General features: G+C 45.5%; 1 protein-coding gene across 5 annotated transcripts in view; it reads right to left on the bottom strand.

Annotated features, from left to right (window-relative positions):
* The window catches only part of TSPAN5 (tetraspanin 5), a 187003-nt gene that overhangs the window by 12635 nt on the left and 155187 nt on the right, over positions 1 to 19181 (bottom strand). For 4 of the 5 annotated variants that reach the window (XM_012474811.3, XM_012474812.2, XM_064369453.1 and 1 more), the window contains exon 3: positions 2804 to 2950. The exons of the other annotated variant lie outside the window; for it this stretch is intronic. In XM_012474811.3, coding sequence (XP_012330234.1) covers positions 2804 to 2950 — 147 coding nt within the window. The remainder of the gene's footprint in view (positions 1 to 2803; positions 2951 to 19181) is intronic. 5 annotated transcript variants of the gene reach the window in all.

A 19181-nucleotide genomic window follows, 5' to 3' on the forward strand; every position in this document is an offset into this window, starting at 1 on the left:
GCAGGCATGAGCCACCGTGCCCAGCCAAAATTTAAACAGTTCTTAATGATCATCAGCAATGCCAATAATTTCAATTTAAATGTTCCCTAATCTAGAAAAATGAACAGAAAAAAAAATCTCACCACTTTTGCTCAATGCTTACCCTACAGTGTAAATAACTCCCTGCCCTGTACTAGGCACCACCTTAAGCATGTCAATATGAATTACGAATTATCATACTACTGAAATGACAAAATTATAGCTAGCACGCAGGAGCACATGCAGGAAATACCAAGTCAGGGAAAGATTTTAATTCGATTTTTGTTCTCACCTCCACAAAGGTTGAGTGCATTTTCCAGTTCCCTTGATAATTTTTCTCCTCACGTTACATAATATACATACCAAACATTGAGTCCAAATTCAATTCACATAAAATATTTGGTAGATAGCTACATGCCCCAGGCCCTGCTAATTTCCCCTATTTCCGAAGGTGCAGAGACTGACTCCCAGGCATCATCCTAGGGCCTCAGCCAACCAGGAAGCTCTATCTCCTTTTCGCAGTATCCCAGTTCTTGGACTTTTCCCCTCAGGAACTCTCCTCGCGGCGGCAGATCTTTGGGCTATTTGGAGTTCTGCGGACATTTACTTACTACTTATCTCAGATCTCCTGCTTGAAGGTTACTCCTGGTCAGTTTTTATTGTTTGTATTAAATGGAGAGCGAGGCCATTTAAGACATTTTCCAAGTCTTAAAAAGCCAAGAAACAACACAGTTCTCTTCATTTCCAACATGAGACTTTATAAATACGGTGCTGATTTAGACAAGTGTGTATTTTTCTGCCTATTCAGTTAATGCTGGAATCTTCAACTATAAGAAATAATAAATTATAGTAAAGGGACAACCACTATAAATGAAACTATAGTCAAGTAAGTCACAATTAAGGGGACTGGACAGGTGCAGTGACTCACGCCTGTGATCCCAGCACTGTGAGAGGCTGAGGCAGGCGCATCACCTGAGGTCAGGAGTTCAAGACCAGCCTGGCCAACGTGGGGAAATGTTGTCTCTACTAAAAATACAAAAATTAGCCAGGCATGGTGGTGGGTGCCTGTAATACCAGCTACTTGGGAGGCTGAGGCAGGAGAATTGCTTGAATCCGGGAGGCAGAGGTTGCAGTGAGCTGAGATGGCGCCACTGTACTCCAGCCTGGGCAACAAGAGTGGAACTCCATCCCAAAAAAAAAAAAGAGGATCCCACATTCTGGGGCATAGAGGCCGAAACTGATAAAACAGTGGCAACAGCTGAGCATGACTAGGACCCAATCAGGCTGCAGGAAAGCTGGTGAGGTGAGCTGAGCACTGAGATGCCTCATGCCAAGAAGACGGGCAGGTTGGAAGGTGGCAATCAAGGACAGAGCTCTCCTGGGGGCTCCCCAGGTCTCTTGACTAGGTGAAGAATGAAGCATTTGGTTGTGTGTGTGTGTGTGTGTGTGTGTGTGTGTGTGTGTGTGTGTGTAGCAAAGGAGGGATCTGGCAGATAAGGCAGATGGAGTCTTAGGAAACTAGCTACAGCCACTTTAGTCCCATGCACCCAGAAGAGAGAATCAGCTGCTTGCGAACTTATCTATAAAACCAGGTACCCCTCGGTTTTCCTTGTTAGAATAAATCATGCTAACTTTCAGGTTAAACAGCCTCCAAAACCTTCTCTGAGCCAGAGCTGCTCAGATTTGAAATGGGCTGCCCTGGGTGGGGCACAGTGGGTCCCCTCTTCTCAGGGATGTCTAAGGAAAGATGCCAGAGGATGATGTGGCAGAAATGCTGGGGAAGAGAATCACACATTACATGACTATTGGGCTAGTTCTCGGATTTTTTGTAAACAAAAATGTCCCTGGATGATGATGTGTCAATAAAGGTTGGGAATAATTCTGGTAACTGGTAACACTACACTACAACCGTTGTCTAGAAATCTCCACCATCCTTCCTCACCACATGAAGGTGGGTGCTTTTGATCCTTTTCCCTGTTCTTAAAAAGGGGAATGGATGCTTCATATAGAGGGCTGTGATTCAGATGCTCACCAGAGCACTAAGCTCCATGCTGAGAGGCACATTTGGCTACATTCACCAACCCTATTTAAGATACATAAATGGCACATGCCATTTTCTTCTCCTTTGAAAGGAGTCTCCAAAGCAAAGGCTTTCACTTTTCATTCTCTATTTTAACTTTAAATACCAATAAACCCCCTGGTGAAACCTCTCCTCTACAAACATTCACTCAGACAATGATCACACCAACCGCGCCGCATCTAAAAATCACGCTAGTCATACAAAGGAGAACTCGGTGCCAGCTAAGGACAGAAGAGATTTACCTTTTACTGTTTCTCCATATTCAGCGAAACTTACTGCTTAACAGATTTAATCTGGACAGGCCACAGCCACTGTGCTTTTGCCTGGTTTCTCCAAATCCATGGCCTGCACAGCTCCCCACTTACCATGTGCATAAAAGGGTGGGGAGGAATCACTTAGAAGAAATATATATATACCTACCTTAGTCCTAAAGGTATCTTAGGGAATGGAATCCAAGTCTGTGATACATACGTACGAAACCTCCGTGGATGTCACGGTGGGGGAGTGGGGGTGGGAATATACTTATTAAGGAGGCAGGACTGGAAATCAGGGCCAGAGAGCTCTCGCAAAAGAAAATCATGACCTGGGCCCTACTTTTGCCAGCGCCTTTGGTACAGCTCACTGTCTTGCCTACAGATAGGGTGACCTCCTGAGGGAAGGTAAAGTTTTGGCTCTCAACCTGAGAGTAGAGAGTGGGATACTTACAAACTTGAGAAGGAAAGTGTTTTCCCGTAGCGCTCCAATGCACCCTGCAAATCCCAAAATGAACATCACTCCTCCCACCACAAGGAAGAGCCAAACTGGGTCAAAGCCGCCGAGATCGGTGATGGAAGAGATGTTGGACAGAACTCCCTGGGAGCAGAAAAGAACACACAACAAGGCACCGGGATGTGGGGTCAGTTTTCCAACATGTAAGGATTATTGCATTTGTCTTTTCCCCTCCCAAAGAAAACCTTCAGAGAGCATCTGATTGTCAGGTATGTGATTAATATTCAAGAGAGGAAAGAAGGAGAGAGAGAAAGAGAGAGAGAGAGAGAGAGAAAGCGTGAGAGAAAGAAAGAGAGGGAAAGAAAGGGAGAGAAAGAGAAAGTTAGAGAAAGAAGAGAGGTTGGAAGGAAAGAAGGAAGGGAGGGAGGGAGGGACGGGGGGAGGGAGGGAAGGCGAGAGGGGGAGGGGGAGGGGGAGTACCAAGTAGGGGCCACACACTTGCTTCCCAGTACTTCCCAGTCAGCACTGATCAACATCTGAACTTGAGAGTTTTAAGTTTTAATCCATTTAAAGGTTGTGGGTAGGAACATTCAGAGAAGGGTATTTTGTTTGTTGTTTTTTGTCTGTTTGTTTCTTCTTTTGGGAGGGTGTCAACTTACGAACAATAATAGGATATTAATGACAGAATGCATATGGGGAATTAAAAACTCTTAAAATATAAAACATGAAATTTTAAAAAGTCTAAGGTTTAAATAAAGTCACACGCAAAGGGTTGAGAGGCTATTAAAGCAGTTAGGGTTGAGGGTGTATTCCTTAACTTCCGGGGTGACATCACAGAAGGCAACCACACCCTTCAGGAGGCTGCATAGACCAAAGGCTTGATCCAATTTTGTGTTTCTTAGGTTTCCAAGCAGAGAACTATGAATATTTACTCCAGGGGGAAAAGGTTGAAGGAAAACACAGAAATACTCAAACCAATTCCCCACCTGTACAAATGATGCTGAGAAGAATTTGCCAGAGAAGGCAGACAAAATCCAAGCAACAGGCTGGGTGCAGTGGCTCACACCTGTAATCCCAAGACTTTGGGAGGCTGAGGTGGGAGGATCGCTTGAGGCCAGGAGTTTGAGACCAGCCTGGGCAGTATACTGAGACTCTTTCTCTACAAAAGTAAAATTAAAAAATCTAAGCATCAGTGGTAAAGGCCCAGGGTTTTTAGGAAACCAGTCTCTCCCCTGAGAATGCCTTTAACCACAGATGTTTCTACCTGAAGTTTTCATGTTATGAACCTTCTCAGCCACGAGAAGAGAGAGAAGGCTTTGGGGATACATGGAAACATTCTTGGAAGATTTTAAGTTTAATTATGGGAGAAGAAACATGGTTAACTCGGCACCAGAACGAAGAGGTAGCAGTAGAAGAACTGACAGAGAGAGACGTCAGTTCCATCATAAAGAGGCATTTTCAATATCAGCAAGTCTGTTCAGTGAACCAAAGAAGGCTGCCCTGAGAAATATGCGATTCCCCAACAGGGAAGCTAATGCCACGAACCTTTGTCAACAGCATTCTAGCAAAGATCCCCAAATTGGATGGGAAATAAGGCCTTAATGTCCTTTAAGATTCCTTTCCAGACTGTTCTATGATTTCACCCATTTTTAATGGGCTTTTTAGTTGCAGCTCACAAGTCCGAACAAAGATCAGATTGCTCCCAAACCCTCACCCAGGATCCATGGTTGTACGTAAAGAGCTCAGTGGGTAACAATGATCTGAGCAACCCAGCAAAGCAAGCAACAAGCTAGCAAACATACTTATGGCCGAAATATCAAAATAGGTCCCTCCCCCAAAGGCAAAAACGTATGATCCCAACTGTCAGGAGATTCCAGATCATTTGCACTCTCAGTTTAATTGGGAGGATGAAAACTGGCTTAAGAAAAACTCATTTTAATATGTACTCTCCCCGGCCTGCAGAGGCAGTTTTAATTGAGAGGCCTTCAGCTGTTTCCACGGAAACAACAATCACTTGGGGGCTTTACTGCAGGTTCTACTTATTTAATCCTAAATTCCGGCAAAGATAGAGCTGCAAACAGATACTATGGAGAGCTGGGGGAACTAATCTCCCACAATGCACAGGAAAGACTACCAACAACTTTATTCTTAATGGATTCCGAACATACACAGGTAGTTACCAGTTGAAAACTAACTCAAATCTTTTTTTTTCCTGGGGTGGAAAGAATATATCCTTTATTTATGTATTTAAAATTATTTTAAATTAAAAAAACTGAAATGGACATAAAATTGTATGTATTGTCCATGTCTTGAATATATATATTCATTTTATAGATATATAGTGGAATGACTAAAGCTGGCTAGTTAGCATGTGCATTACCTCACATAGTTATCATTTTTGTGGTGAGAACACTTTACATCCACTCAGCATTTTTCATGAATACATTATGAGCTATCATCACTACCTCAAATCTTAAAACACAAGAAGTGAATGTGAAAGTCAATGCCCAACGGCCAGTACTTTCCCCCTTGGGATGAGGCTTCTTTACCTAGAAGGAGAGAAAAACAAACTTATTCTTTCACCTGTGCACAATTTCCCAGCATTCACTGAAGGACAGCAGTTTTACTGCTTTTTACTACACAGAGGATTGGGAGGCTGAGGCGGGCGGATCACAAGGTCAAGAGATGGGGACCATCCTGGCCAACATGATGAAACCCTGTCTCGACTAATAATAGCCTGGCATGGTGATATGTGCCTGTAATCTCAACTACTCGGGAGGCTGAGGCAGGAGAATTGCTTGAACCTGGGCGGCGGAGGTTGCAGTGAGCCAAGATCACACCACTGTGCTCCAACCTGGTGACAGAGCAAGAACCCACCTCAAAAAAAGAAAGAAAAAAAAAAAGAGGAGCTGGTCATAATCCTGGCAACAGTGATTTGGATCACAAAAATGATAAGGTGTTCAGTCTTCTGTTGTCCTAAAAGATGAGGTCTTTCTCTGGACTTTTTAATTTCCTTAAGCTCAATTTGACAGATGAGTAACAAGTGCTAGTATATGCCTACTGAGAGTAATTATGATTAAACCTTGTAGTTGACAAGAAGCTGGAAGAAAAAAAAAAATCTAAGATTACAGTTAAGTTTGCCAAGTAATTTAAAATAGGCACTCAGATTCACGGTAAATCCTCAGGAATGTGCAGGAACATCATCAGCAGACACCTAGTCTTCTGGGCATGTGAGGGCACCCCCTCTTCTTCTGGGAAGAGCACCACCTCCTCCCTCCTCCTTGTAAGGATGCCTTCGCTCCCCAGTTCACTCCATGACCCCTCGGAGCTGCCAGGATCTCACATGATCCCATTGGCCTGGTGAGGTCTGAGAAGTCTGGATTCCCTTCCTGGAGTGCCAGGAGTTGGAACAGGCACCTTTCTCTAGTGGCTGAGACTCTAAAATGTCAAACTCCAGAGCCTTGTGAAGCATGTCATGTTTCTTACCACATGGAGAAAGTCAGACTGCAGTGAGAATAGAAAATCAGTGCTCAGGAAGAAACAAAGAACAAGAGTAGGGAGGGAAAATCCAGACAGCATTACAAATCCCTGGTCCAGTGGTTCCTGAAGCCTGCCCTAGAGTTATATATGTCACTCCAGGAGCCTTAGATACACTCCCTTGATTGCTTACACTGGTTCTTTTTGGGTCTTCATTTGCATCTGAGAAGTCCTGCACAACAGAAAAGCTCTGAATAAAGTATGCTTCAGTCCTCCATGCATGTAAACGCATACACAGACATGCACATAGACATACACAGACACGCACATAGACATAGACACAAACACAGATACACACACAGACACAGATATACACACAGACACGCACATAGACATAGACACAGACACAGATACACACACAGACACAGATACACACACAGACACGCACATAGACATAGACACAGACACAGATACACACACAGACACAGATACACACAGACACACACAAAGAGACACACACACACACACACACACACACACACACACACACAGCCAAAGCTGGGAAAAAATGTGGGAATAGGGAGCAAAGGGATGCACCGGGTTTTAAATGGTTACTTTCCCCTGCTGGCTGACATTTCAAGTCAATGTGGTAATTAAGCCAGTGTAAACAGTCTTCATTCATGTTAACTCACTATCAATTCAGCATCATCAATGAAATTAGCAGTTCTGGGGAACTTTTATGGAACTTTTAGGTGCTTTGTCTATGTTACTGACAAATAACACATAGCATGGTTTAATTTCCAATTCTGCATGCAAACTTGAATGTTCAGCCCTTGAGTTGAAATATCAACTTTTAAAAACTCAAATATGGAAAAAAATCAATACACTGGGAGTCCGAGGTAGGGGGATTGCCTGAAGTCAGAAGTTCGAGACCAGCCTGAGCAATAAAACAAGACCCCATCTCTAGAAAAAATTTAAAAATAAGTCAGGTGCAGTGGTTGTGTGCCTGTAGTCCTAGCTACTCAGGAGGCTGAGGCAGAAAGATCACCTGAACCCAGAAGTTGGAGGCTGCAGTGAGCTATGATCATGTCACTGCATGCCAGCCTGGATAACAGAGTGAAATTCCTTCTCAAAAAACAATAAAACATAAATAAGTAAATAAACAAATACAAAATGTTATTCAAGTACTCTCTTCTGTACCTAGAACTGCTGTTTACACCAAAAGTACACACACAGCGCTTGGCATCTGTATTCCTTAGGAAGTTCTCATCCTTCTCCTACCTGAATCCTACTGGCAAAGCAAGCCCTGGGAGCTAACGATGTCAATGGTACTAGACTATGCAGATAACATCAGAAAACATCCCCTGAAGCTGAATCTAACTGGAATGAGGATAAATCAGTGAGAAGCAGAGTAACAGGCCACGCATACTCATTTCCATCTGTTTTAGTTGACATATGAAAGTGAGATTCTGAACAACAGTAGCAGAAAGAGAAAGATTCAGAACAAGAGAGAGAGTCTGTACCAAGACTGTAGGTGATGAGAAAAATATATTCAAGAGGATCGATTCAGAATGCTATGTGGGAAGAATTCCTATACATGTATCTTATTACACATTAAGATTATATTAGTAAGAACTGATATAAATGAATATATTCATAAGAATTCTTCATATGCAGACTATATGCTTTGTCAGTATTCTTCTTAGGATCCTTAATCTTCTCTTCTCCTGCCTCTAAAGTCTACAGCTGCTGCTGCTGCAGGCAGCAGAGGCAAAAAACAAATTGACCATAACATAAAGTGCTGCTATGGAGACAAAATGAATGCCAGTCCATTTAAAAAGTTGAAAGAAAAAAATATATTCAACAAATTGGCTGTTTTGCAAATTAGCTTTTGGACAGATAGCTCTGGGTATATCAATTTGGAGCCTTTAAGAGATGATTCTGGAATAGGAGATTTCCATTATCCACTAGGTACTAGACACTATCTCTCATAACTTAGCGAATAGACCAGTATATGTTTAAGAAATAAGACACATCAGTGGTCCACGTCTGAGGCAACAGCATTATAACAGAAGTTTAGAGAGCCACAAGCAACAATGTATCCATCAAGGTACAAGGGAGACTCTTGCTATTTCAGCCACTTAGACTAGTCTGCTCTAGAGGGGCAGGGAGCATTCCAGAGCCAATGAGGCTCACCTCCAATATCCCCTGGGATCTAAAAATCCAAAACTCAAGAGAGTGGGGTAGCCTAGATGATGAGGGGAGACAGACAGACAGACAGACACACAGACTAGCTTGTCTTGAATCCCAATCCTAAGCCAAACTGAGGCTTAGGCAGATGGGGTAACCTGCTTAAGATCACACTGACTACCTGTGTCTGTGAGTACTTACTCATCCGCCGAAGCCTCAATTTCTGTATCTGTGAAAATGGTACCCTATGTCCTAAGGTTATTATGAAGATCATGGAAACAATCCAAGTAAATCTAAACACGATGTGAGGTGCTTGGAACATAATAAGAATTCAGTAAAAGTGTATTGCTCTCATCACTGTTGCCACTATTATTTTAATAATATAATGATTAGAACAAGAGGAAGACACCAGACACTGTAGAAGGACCCAGGAGGAGTGTCTCACCCAACTGCACTGAAGCAGATTCTGTTTTGCTCTGGGTACTTGCCTTGCCTGACCCCTCTAAGGAAAGCTATAGCCACACCTGATCATCATGCCTAGCAGAGGTGACAGTCACTGACTCGTCAATCAGATCTTCTTTTGGGGGGAATTGGAAATAATCTAAGACACAGAGAGAAAAGGCAGGGTGGGGAAGCCATGAGGAAGCTGAAGCTAGGAGTTGGCAGGAGCCATGAGTGGGCAGAAGCTTAGGATACTGAGAAGTGGTGCAGCAGAGAAGAGAGCAGGGAGGAGTCAGTGACTGCGGTGAGACAGCGGCCGTGTTGCCACGATGGTGGCACATGGATCCAGGAGCAAGGACACTTCTGTTGCTGGGGCGCTGACGGGCACACTGACAACCAGAGTCACCACTTTGGAGTGACCTTCCAGTGGCCAAATTAGGTTCTACCCCCCGTTAGATCTGGCTGTTCAGTGGTTTGATGAACATAGTATGCCTCAGTAAGAATGTGTAAAAGGAGCCAAAACCTTCCCCCTCCTCATCAGTGCCTTATTCATTCAGCTGTCTCTGGAATTTCAGCAGCTTCTTCCCCATGCTTCTGCAATAAAGGAATGTGTTCTGAATAACTATTTCTTCTTGAAAGAGGTTTCTACACACACACAGAAACGAGAAGGCAAACAAAACTCCAGAAGGGTTCTACACCAATAAACTTCAGGAGTATCTGTGGTTTTTTCATCACCAGCACAGAGCAGCCTCTGTGTGCCACCTGGCAAGCTGCAGTTTCTTCTCTCAACCCACACAGAATAGAAATACAAAAATAGCATTAATAAACCCCAAGGACTGGGACTCTTCTGCTTTTGCATATATAAGCACATTCCTTCCAACTGCTGGATAAGAAAGAGAGAGACAGGCCTATGAAATGTGTATCCAGAGCTGCGTCAGATGGACCCCTTTGAGATTTATGAGACTGGCTCTTGATTCACCCACCCCTCCATAAACCAGATCCTACTGACAACAGTTTTCTTAGAGTAAGAGATAAAGAAGCATTTCCCTAGTGAGAAAGGGTAATAAGGAATGACATTTCAAAGAAAATACTGCTACTCGGAGAAAGGTGGTCTTGGAGAGTCAGAAATGAGGTTCTAAATGGTATACACAGGAAGACCAAGCAGAGACCACAGGGCTACAGAGGAACCTGCCCCTATAAAAACTTGTCAAAGATGCTCAGCCACTCTGTAAAACTCCAAACACCTATCTATCTAAGGAACTGCAGCAGAGGCCAGAGCAAAGACTAGGAATGAGAAGAAAGCTTGTCAGGCCCTGAACGGTGCAGGGAGATGTGAGGGAGCCTGAGCAGCTTAGTTCATGCCTAGCAAAGAGATGCAAGGATAAAGGACGACTAGCTGCTTCAAAGGTGCATGGCACCTACCCATTTTTTCTTGTCACAAAAGGTCATCAGTGAGACTCAAGTAATCCTTTTTTTGCAGATTAAAAAGTGGTCATGACCTGCCTTTGAGGGGAAGAGGAGAAGGAGGGGTAGTCATCTTTTGGGTCTCCATAAAATCCTGCAATCAAGTAGCTGCTGTTGGGGAGGGCAGTGGTGCCAGGTTCCATCAGCTGGCACTGCTCACAGGCAGGGAGATCACCATCCCTACACACTCTGGTGGGGGTGACTGCCCCATCAACATAGAAATAGCCACATGCAAAAGGACAGCCTTTCAGAAATCACCCACATTCTCAGCCATTCCCAGATATTTTCATTGACATTCAGAAGGCGAGAGACATACCTAGAGACATTCCAGCCTAGGTGTAAAGTTTAAGTTGAAAGATTTAATAGAGGCTCTGGTATGGACTGATGGTTTATGTCTCCCCCAAACTCACATTTTGATGCCCCAAGCCCCAGTGTGGTAGTATTTTGAGATGGGGCCTTTGAGAAGTAATTAGGTTTGGAAGATGTCATGAGGGTGGGAACCCCATGATGAGATTAGTGTCTTTATAAGAAAAGGAAGAGGCTGGGCTTGGTGACTCACACCTGTAATCCCAGCACTTTGGGAGGCCGAGGTGGGCGGATCACTTGAGATCAGGAATTCGAGACCAGCCTGGCCAACCTGGTGAAAGCCCATCTCTACTAAAAATACAAAAATTAGCCAGGCATGTTGGCAGGCGCCTGTAATACCAGCTACTTGGGAGGCTGAGGCAGGAAAATCACTTGAACCTGGGAAGTGGAGGTTGCAGTGAGCCAAGATCACACCATTGCACTCCAGCCTGGGTGACAGAGCGACTCCACCTCAAAAAAAAGAAAAAAAAAATACAAAAATTAGCTGGGCATGGCGGCGTGTGCCTGTAGTCCCAGCTACTCAGGAGGCTGAGGCAGGAGAAGCACTTGAACCAGGGAGGCGGAGGTTGCTGTGAGCCGAGATCACGCCATTGCACTCCAGCCTGGGTGACAGAGCAACACTCCATCTCAAAAAAAAAAAAAAAAGGAAAAACAAGAGAAAAGGAAGAGACCAGAGCCCTCCCTCTCTCACTCTGCCATGCCAGCACACAGCAAAAAGGCGGCTGCAAACCGAGAGCCCTCGCCAGGAACTGAATCTGTCAGCACCTTGATCTTGGACTTCCAGCCTGCCGAACTGTGAGAAATAAATGTTTGTTATTTAACCCACCCAAGTCTATAGTATTTTGTTATAGCAGCCTGAGCTAAAACAGGCTCTGATCATGGTGCCCCAAAACTCAAGTGAAAAAAGGCAAAATCTTCAGTAGCACTAGTCCTAGAAAACGAAAAGAAAAAAAAAAAGAAAGAAAAAAGTCGAAGTCCAGACTAGCGGCAGGAGATCCTCTATTCTGGGACCTCAAAGATATGCAACTCGTTCATTTATTGAGCGAATACTTTCATGAGGATCACCTGTGAGCTGCTAGGTATGTTAGTCAAGGGTATGTCCAGTAAAACATAAAGTGACAGCCTCAGGGGCTGAGTCTAGAGGGGAGGTGGTTAAGGACAGAGTGCGCCGGGCAGAGGCACAAGCAGTGGGTGTCATGGGGGTCCATGGGGAGGGGCAGAAGGTCCTATCAGCAAGAGGCGGAGACAAAGTGACAGGATCTGGCCTACTGGGGCCTCTACATGACAAGTGGTGAGAGAAGCAGAAGAGGCTGGTTGGGTAAGGCTGGGTTTGTATCTGCAGGCGTTTGCGGCAGAGGAAGCTCCAGGCCATTTCTGTACTTAGAAGCCCGCTCAGGTGGCAGTCAGGTGCTGTGGAAGCAGCTGGCAGGCTCTGGGGTGATCCAGGTCACCCTGAATAAAAGCGGCTGAAGGCCTGAAGAAAAGCAGCACCAAAACAGCTACACTGCTCAGCAGTGACTCCAGCCAGGCACTGGGTTACCTGGATTATATCACCCTCACGAGAAACCAGCCAGGTTGGCACTCTTACACATGTTAGGAGACAGACACAGAAAGGAACTTGCCCAGGTCACCCAGGTCAGGAAGTGACAGAGCAGGGATCTGAGCCGGGGCGCCTGACCCCACAGCAGGGTTCACATCACTCCCTGTGCTCTCCTGCTGCAAGACGGGGTCACAGCAGGCAAGAAGATTCTTATTTCCAACTTCATACCATACATGTGTTTCCAAAATTTTAAGAAAAATACACAATATGATGCTATAACATTCTTGCCTCTGATTTCACTGATCACTATCTGAAAGCCAGTGAGGCCGGGTGCGGTGGCTCACACCTGTAATCCCAGCACTTCGCGAGGCCGAGGCGGGTGGATCACGAGGTCAAGAGATCTAGACCATCCTGGTCAACATGGTGAAACCCCGTCTCTACTAAAAATACAAAAAATTAGCTGGGCACGGTGGTGCGTGCCTGTAACCCCAGCTACTCAGGAGGCTGAGGCAGGAGAATTGCCTGAACCCAGGAGGCAGAGGTTGCGGTGAGCCGAGATCGCGCCATTGCACTCCAGCCTGGGCAACAAGAGCGAAACTCCGTCTCAAAAAAAAAAAAAAAAAAGAAAGCCAAAGTGAGTAGGAAACAAGACCTCTCCTCCACACCCCACCTCCACCACCGCTGGCAAAGGACGTCTTTCTTTTGTGTGCCTCGGTGAACTCTGACAGGGACAAAGGGGTCAGAAGCAGGGCTGAGAGGAGAAGCGAGGTTTCTCTGAAGAAAGCGGTTGCTGTGCTGTGACACCACTCCCCAGGGCCTAGGGGTGGGGTGCGGACAGCCTCTTTCTCACCCTAAACCTCAGGAGGCGTTCCAAGGGCACTGCAGTTGACCTGCACAGCCATTAGGGACCGCCTCTGCCTAGGAAGGGCCTGTGGGCTGCGGGCTGCCTCCCGCCCTGGCAACCTAGAGAGAAGGGCCGGCCGCTGCTCTGGTATCAGAGGCAGGCGAAGACAGGCACAGGCTGTTCTCGGGGGACTGACCTCACTGCCAGATGAGTATGTCCCAGAGAAAACACGGGGGCAGCACAGATGAGGTGGCCTGGAGTCATCCTGGACGCTGTCAGATAGGGCTGCCTGCAGATGTGAGAACTGACCTCAGAACGCAGAGCTCAGAGGTACACTGGCTAAGGAAGGTGGCCAGGTCCAAGCAGGGCTGCCAGACAGTCACCTAGAATCGAGACAGCTACCAAGCTCCAGGAAACCACTAGGCACAGGCACTCAGCAGGGGAGCTTCACAAAGACCAGGACATCCTCCCCTTTAACTTCTGCCAGGCCCAGAGAGCACAGCCCACCCCAGCTTCTGCCCAGCCAGGCAGCGGGCAGAGTCATCTGGGAAGGGTCAGGGGCCAGCAGGAGGATGCAGAGGGCAAAGGCCCACATCCCCTCCCCTCCTCAGGGGCCAAGGCAGATGGGAGGGCAGGGAGAACATGTTAATGAAAAGTTAGGTTTGGAGTTTTATTATCCAGCCCTGTCTCATCACTGGGCCTGGATCTGTGCCTCCAAGTGAGAGGAGGACCATGATCTCTGAGAGTGAACAACAAAGTCATTGAATTTTTCATCCAACTGAATTTTCACCCCTGAGAAACCCCACTGAATACAGTTTAAAGGGGAATACACAGAGAAACATGAAATTTTCTTCCCACATACTTCACGTGTATGTGAAATATACTGATTAGAGCACATCGGATCACACAGCTTCCAGGTACTGACCACGAGGCTGTTTGGTTTCCAGCTCTTTAGATACAACAGAGAACTTGAGGGAATCATTGGGATAACTGAGGAAGAGAATCACAATCTACATTTCAGTCTAGAAAACTGTCTTCACAACAGTATTTTCAGCATCTCAGAAATTTCTCCTTACAGAAGTTTCAATGCTAAGAAAGCCATATTTTTTCTGTTCAAATCATCTGGGTAACCATTTTCCCCTATTGCCTCCCTCTGGCTACAGAAACTGGCCTGTACTGCTATGACTTGCCTGAATCACTGAATCTCATTGAATTTTCCTCCCTGGGCAAATAGGGAAAGTTTTTCCAAGGTGAATCTCCTGTATAATTGTGACGGGAAGAACCAGAGGTTTCTCCAATGAGACCTAAAATCACAGACAGTGGGTAGGGGAAAATCCTCCAGGGAAAAGAATCATCATCTACAGCAAAGCCAAGGAGAAAAGCAATACAGGAGCTAGAGCTCCTCTAATTCCCCCTCCCTGCTGGGATCAGCACTGGGCACCAGCTCCTTCCTTCCAACCACCCGTAGGGAACCCAGCCTTGTGAGTGCAATGGAGGATGACGGGAGACTGGCCAGAGGACTGGGAGGGAGAGGGCCAGACTTGCAGCTTAACATCTTGGTGCCTCGGTTTCCCCGCCATGAAACAGAATGTCATTTTCTTAAAGTTAACCCGAAGGGATCCAGAGGTCAGGGAAGTGCAAATGCAACTCCTTTATAAAAAGCGATTTTTTTTCCTGTGTAGTATTTTAGAATGCATAAGGCTCTTTTTGCATATTCTCATTGGCTGAGTCACCAACAGCTTCTGGGCATCCATCGTACAGGAGGCACTGAGCTAGGAACTGAGCATAAAAGGGCAAAGACAGGCTCCTGCCCTGAAGTTTCCAGGCCAGACAAGCCAGGCCTAGGTATCCCCTCTGCTTAGTGGGCTAGGTGCTGCATTAGGGGAGGCAGGGGCAGAATGGGAACATTAAATTCGCACTAAGGATCAGGGAAAGGCATTTTTTCCTCCTCTGAAAAGCTGAGTCCTCCCACACCCCAATGCCCTTACTTCTAATTGTGAGTGAGTGATCACTCTCCCTCTTGCCCCCACTTAAGAACTAAGAATGAGCACAAGAGTTGGGCAAAATGGAAAAGAAATGGTACCCCTAATTTTTCTATGAAATGAGATAATCATATATAAATTTCCACCTTTACAACGGAAGTCATTGTTTTCTTTTCTGATATAGACAATATATGTATTTCATGTTTCTAACCCCGTATTATTCTCAAATCAGACTTCAGAAACCACATGTATGTACCTCCTTTTATTCTATAAGAATCACAAATATAGTATGCTTACTGGAGATGTGAGGCTTACTGACTTCTCTAACTCCACGATATAGCCAGTTTTAAAGAATGCTGCCATTGCTCATTTGCTCATTCATTCTTTCACAAGCAATACCTCTTGAGTACTTGCTATGTGACATCTAACATTCTAGGGACTGGATTGCAGCAGTAAACAAAAAGTCCAGGCAATAAACTTGTTAGTGCCTAAGTGATGAGTCCCATGAGGAGGAAAGACACAAGGAAGGGGAAGAAAGGGCTGGGTCGAAGAAACCAGGAAGTAAAAGACAGCACCAATGTGGTTTTCTGGGGAAGAGCATGCCAGGCAAGGGCAAGTGCAAAGGCCCTGGGGTGGTGGGAGTATGTTTGGGATGCAGGAGGAATAGTGAGTTGGTAAGCAGGACCACAGAACACTGTGAGGAAGGGCACAGCATGAAAGCAAGGGTCACACAGGCCATGGACACCAGAGAAGGCTCTGAATGAGAAGATAAGCTCACTGAAGGGCTAAGAACAGAGAAGTAACAGGATCTGTCTTACAGACAGGCTTAGGGTGAGGGTCAGGGTGCAAGAGCAGAGGGAGGGAGATAAATGGAAGGCTTCTGCACAAGTGCATGCAAGATATGGTGGCCACTTAGACCAGGGTGTAACAACGGAGGTGGTGGAAGAAATCAGATTTTCAATACAGTTTCAAAGTAGAGCTGACAGTATTTGCTGATGGGCTGAATATGGTATAAGAAGAAAAGAAAGCAGGGTGTCGGGAATGAGCAAGTAGAAGAATGGAGTTCTTTCTTTACTGCATTTGGGAAGAGCAGGTTGGGAGGGCATGGGAATCAGGCATGTTGTTTTGAATGTGTTAAGTTTCAGAAGCCCACTAGGTATTTAAGTGTGGATGCTGGGTAGGCTACTGGCTGTGCAAGTCTAGAATTCAGATGAGGTTGGAAGCAAAAATATTAATTGGAAGTCATCAGTGACAGATGGTGTGTAAAGCCCCAGGTCTAGATGAGATTTCTTAAGATGAGTGAAGGCTCAGACTGAGCCTTGGGCAATCCAAAATTTCAAGGTCAGGGAAATGAGGTGGAACTAGCAAACACATGTGAGAAGGCACCACCTGTGAGGTATGGAAACCAGGAGAGAGTGATATCCTGGAAGCCAAGTGAGGAAAACGTTTCTAGAATTGAGGAGTGAAGCATCATGCTTTGCTTTGCTGATAAAGGTTCCCAAGTACCAGGATGAGAAAATGTTGTGCTTTGGGTCCCACCATGGGTTCCACAAGAAAGTGCTAGGTTCAGTTAAATGCCTAGGCCAGTTAATCAGTGGAAAAGTGGAAGATACCATCTATCTACAAAGACAAGATGCAGAAATATAGTCTGATGCAATGACAAGTAGATGGATTAGAAACTGCCTGACTGATGACACCCAAGGGCACACATAAGTGAATGAGTGTCAACCCCAAAGGAAATTTCTAGTGACATGTCATTGGGCTCTGTCCTTGGTCTGCTCAACAGCATATCACTGGCTTTTATCGACGATAACTAAACTTGACTGCAGTCACAACAATCTAGGAGGCTTGTTAAAATAGAGCATCCCAGTGTCTACCCTGGACCTACTGAGTCAGAATTTTTCCGGGTGGCATGGTGGGGCGAAAGGACAGTCCGACTTAGCAGAAGGAATAAAGGGAGGAGGCTGATCGAAATGTACAGCTGAAACCAAGGTGGGCAGAAGGGAGAGGAAGCTAAAGGAAGGTCTGAGGGGTCTCAGCAGGTGGAGAGGTGGGCTAAAATATCACTGTCATTGTGGAATCCTGCAGCTGCCTCTGAAAATCAGCCAGAGGTGAGTTGCATGGGATAACCAGTTGGATGTGCAACCAACTTGGGACTCTCAGTGAGCTGCAGATACAATGATCTACAGAGGATCCCAAGCTGCACTGATGAGAGGAGAAAGGATGCAATCCAACCATACTCTCTACAGCCCACAAAGCTTCCTCTACATGGTGCAGAAGACACACCAGAGGGGGGCCAGATGAGCACCAACAAAATGGACAAGGGACTCCAGCCCACATCCTGCGAGGACCACCTAGAGAGAAGCAGATGTTTAGCCTGGAAACTCAGAAGGAATCAGGCCCTCACCCTGACATACCTCCCGGGTTAACATGTGGAAGGACTTATTCTGTGGGATCCAACAAGGTACATCCAGAAAGAGAGTGAAAACTAGTGGGACATGATTCTAATTTGGTGGAAGGAAGGTCTTTCCAACAGGAAGGGCAGAAATGGTGAGTACTTTGCTGTGGGAACCATTAAATGCATATATACCCCTAAGTAGCATTTAATGCAATGTATTATTTTATGTATATACACATACCCTTCCTACAACTGGGTAAACTCCATGAGGACTGACACTAGGTCACTTCATCCACATTTCCCTACAATTCAGCACAAGCGCTGCCCATGCTCATCCACATTTCCCTACAATTCAGCACAAGCGCTGCCCATGCTATGTGCTCAATAAATGCTGTTTGAACGAATGAGTTGACTGTGACCGGGTGTTTCAAGGGTGTTGTGGAGGTGATTCAAGTCACATAATTGTTAATGTTCCTTTCAAGCAGCAGATCCTATGATCTCTGAACAACTGCACATAAATCAGCTTCCCCTGGAGACACAGTTATCCTTTGCATCTTTACAGCTGACTTGAAACTCAGACAAAATGAATTCTTGAAATTATTATGTCTAGTGTTGAACTGCAACATTAGCCCTGGGTTTAAAACTCAAACTGATACTAAGTATGAGGGGTAACCATTTTTGCTTCCAATGTTTCTGTATTTCACATAAATATGTTGAAAGTTCTATCTGCTAAGAAAATTTGTTTCTTCCACTGGAAATCTCATCCTTGCAGCCATGATCCGGATTGGGGATTTACCCTCCAGGCCTCTTATAAGTAAACGTCACCACATCTGGGTCTGGGGGATGTAGTGCTTCATGGGCTGGTTTGTCAGCTCAGCAGGTGCACAGTGTCCACTACACTGTCTCACTCAGCAGAGGCCTGGCCCAACTCAGAAATTAACCCAAAGGGCTTTGAGATCTGCAGTTACCGAGGAGATTAACGCACTTCACATGCCCCTCAAGAGACCACAAAACAAAACCAATTCTCTGGTCCATGGATCAAAGCCTGAAACTCCTAAAATTTGAGGCCGCTTTCAAAGCCACCTTTGTGCTTTTTGCCCTATGTAAGAGTGGACAGCCTGTGGTCATGTGTCCAGGGGAGGGAGCGGTGTCTCCAGTGGGCATCTGCCTTACAGCAGACACTGTACTGAGGGTGGTCTCATTTAATCTTCACAATAATCCTATAAGATGAGAATAGCATACCTACTGCACAAACAAGGAAAGGGCATCTCAGAGAAGTTAATTCCATTGGCCAACATCACACAGATGAGATGGTAAATGGAGGAGCCAGTATTTGAACTCAGGTCTGTTTAGCCCTGTCTTAGTCGGCTAGGGCTGCTTTGACTTAAACAATAAACATCTACTTCTCATAGTTCTGGACACTGGGAAGTCCATGATCAAGGTGCCGGCAGATTCGGTGTCTAGTAAGGGCTTTCTTCCTGGTTATGTCCTTACCTGGCAGAGAGAGAAATACTCTCTCTTATCTCTTCTGTTATCAGAAGGGCATTAATAATCTTATTCATAATGGCTCCGCCCTCATGACCTAATTACCTCCCCCAAAGCATCACCTCCAAATATCATCACATTGGGATGAGGGCCTCATTCGGCATATTAATTTGGCAGGGTGGGGAGAC

The sequence above is a fragment of the Aotus nancymaae genome, unplaced genomic scaffold (genome assembly GCF_030222135.1).
Source record: "Aotus nancymaae isolate 86718 unplaced genomic scaffold, 86718_ANA_hifiasm-v0.15.2.pri h1tg000006l, whole genome shotgun sequence".
Lineage (NCBI taxonomy): Eukaryota > Metazoa > Chordata > Mammalia > Primates > Aotidae > Aotus > Aotus nancymaae.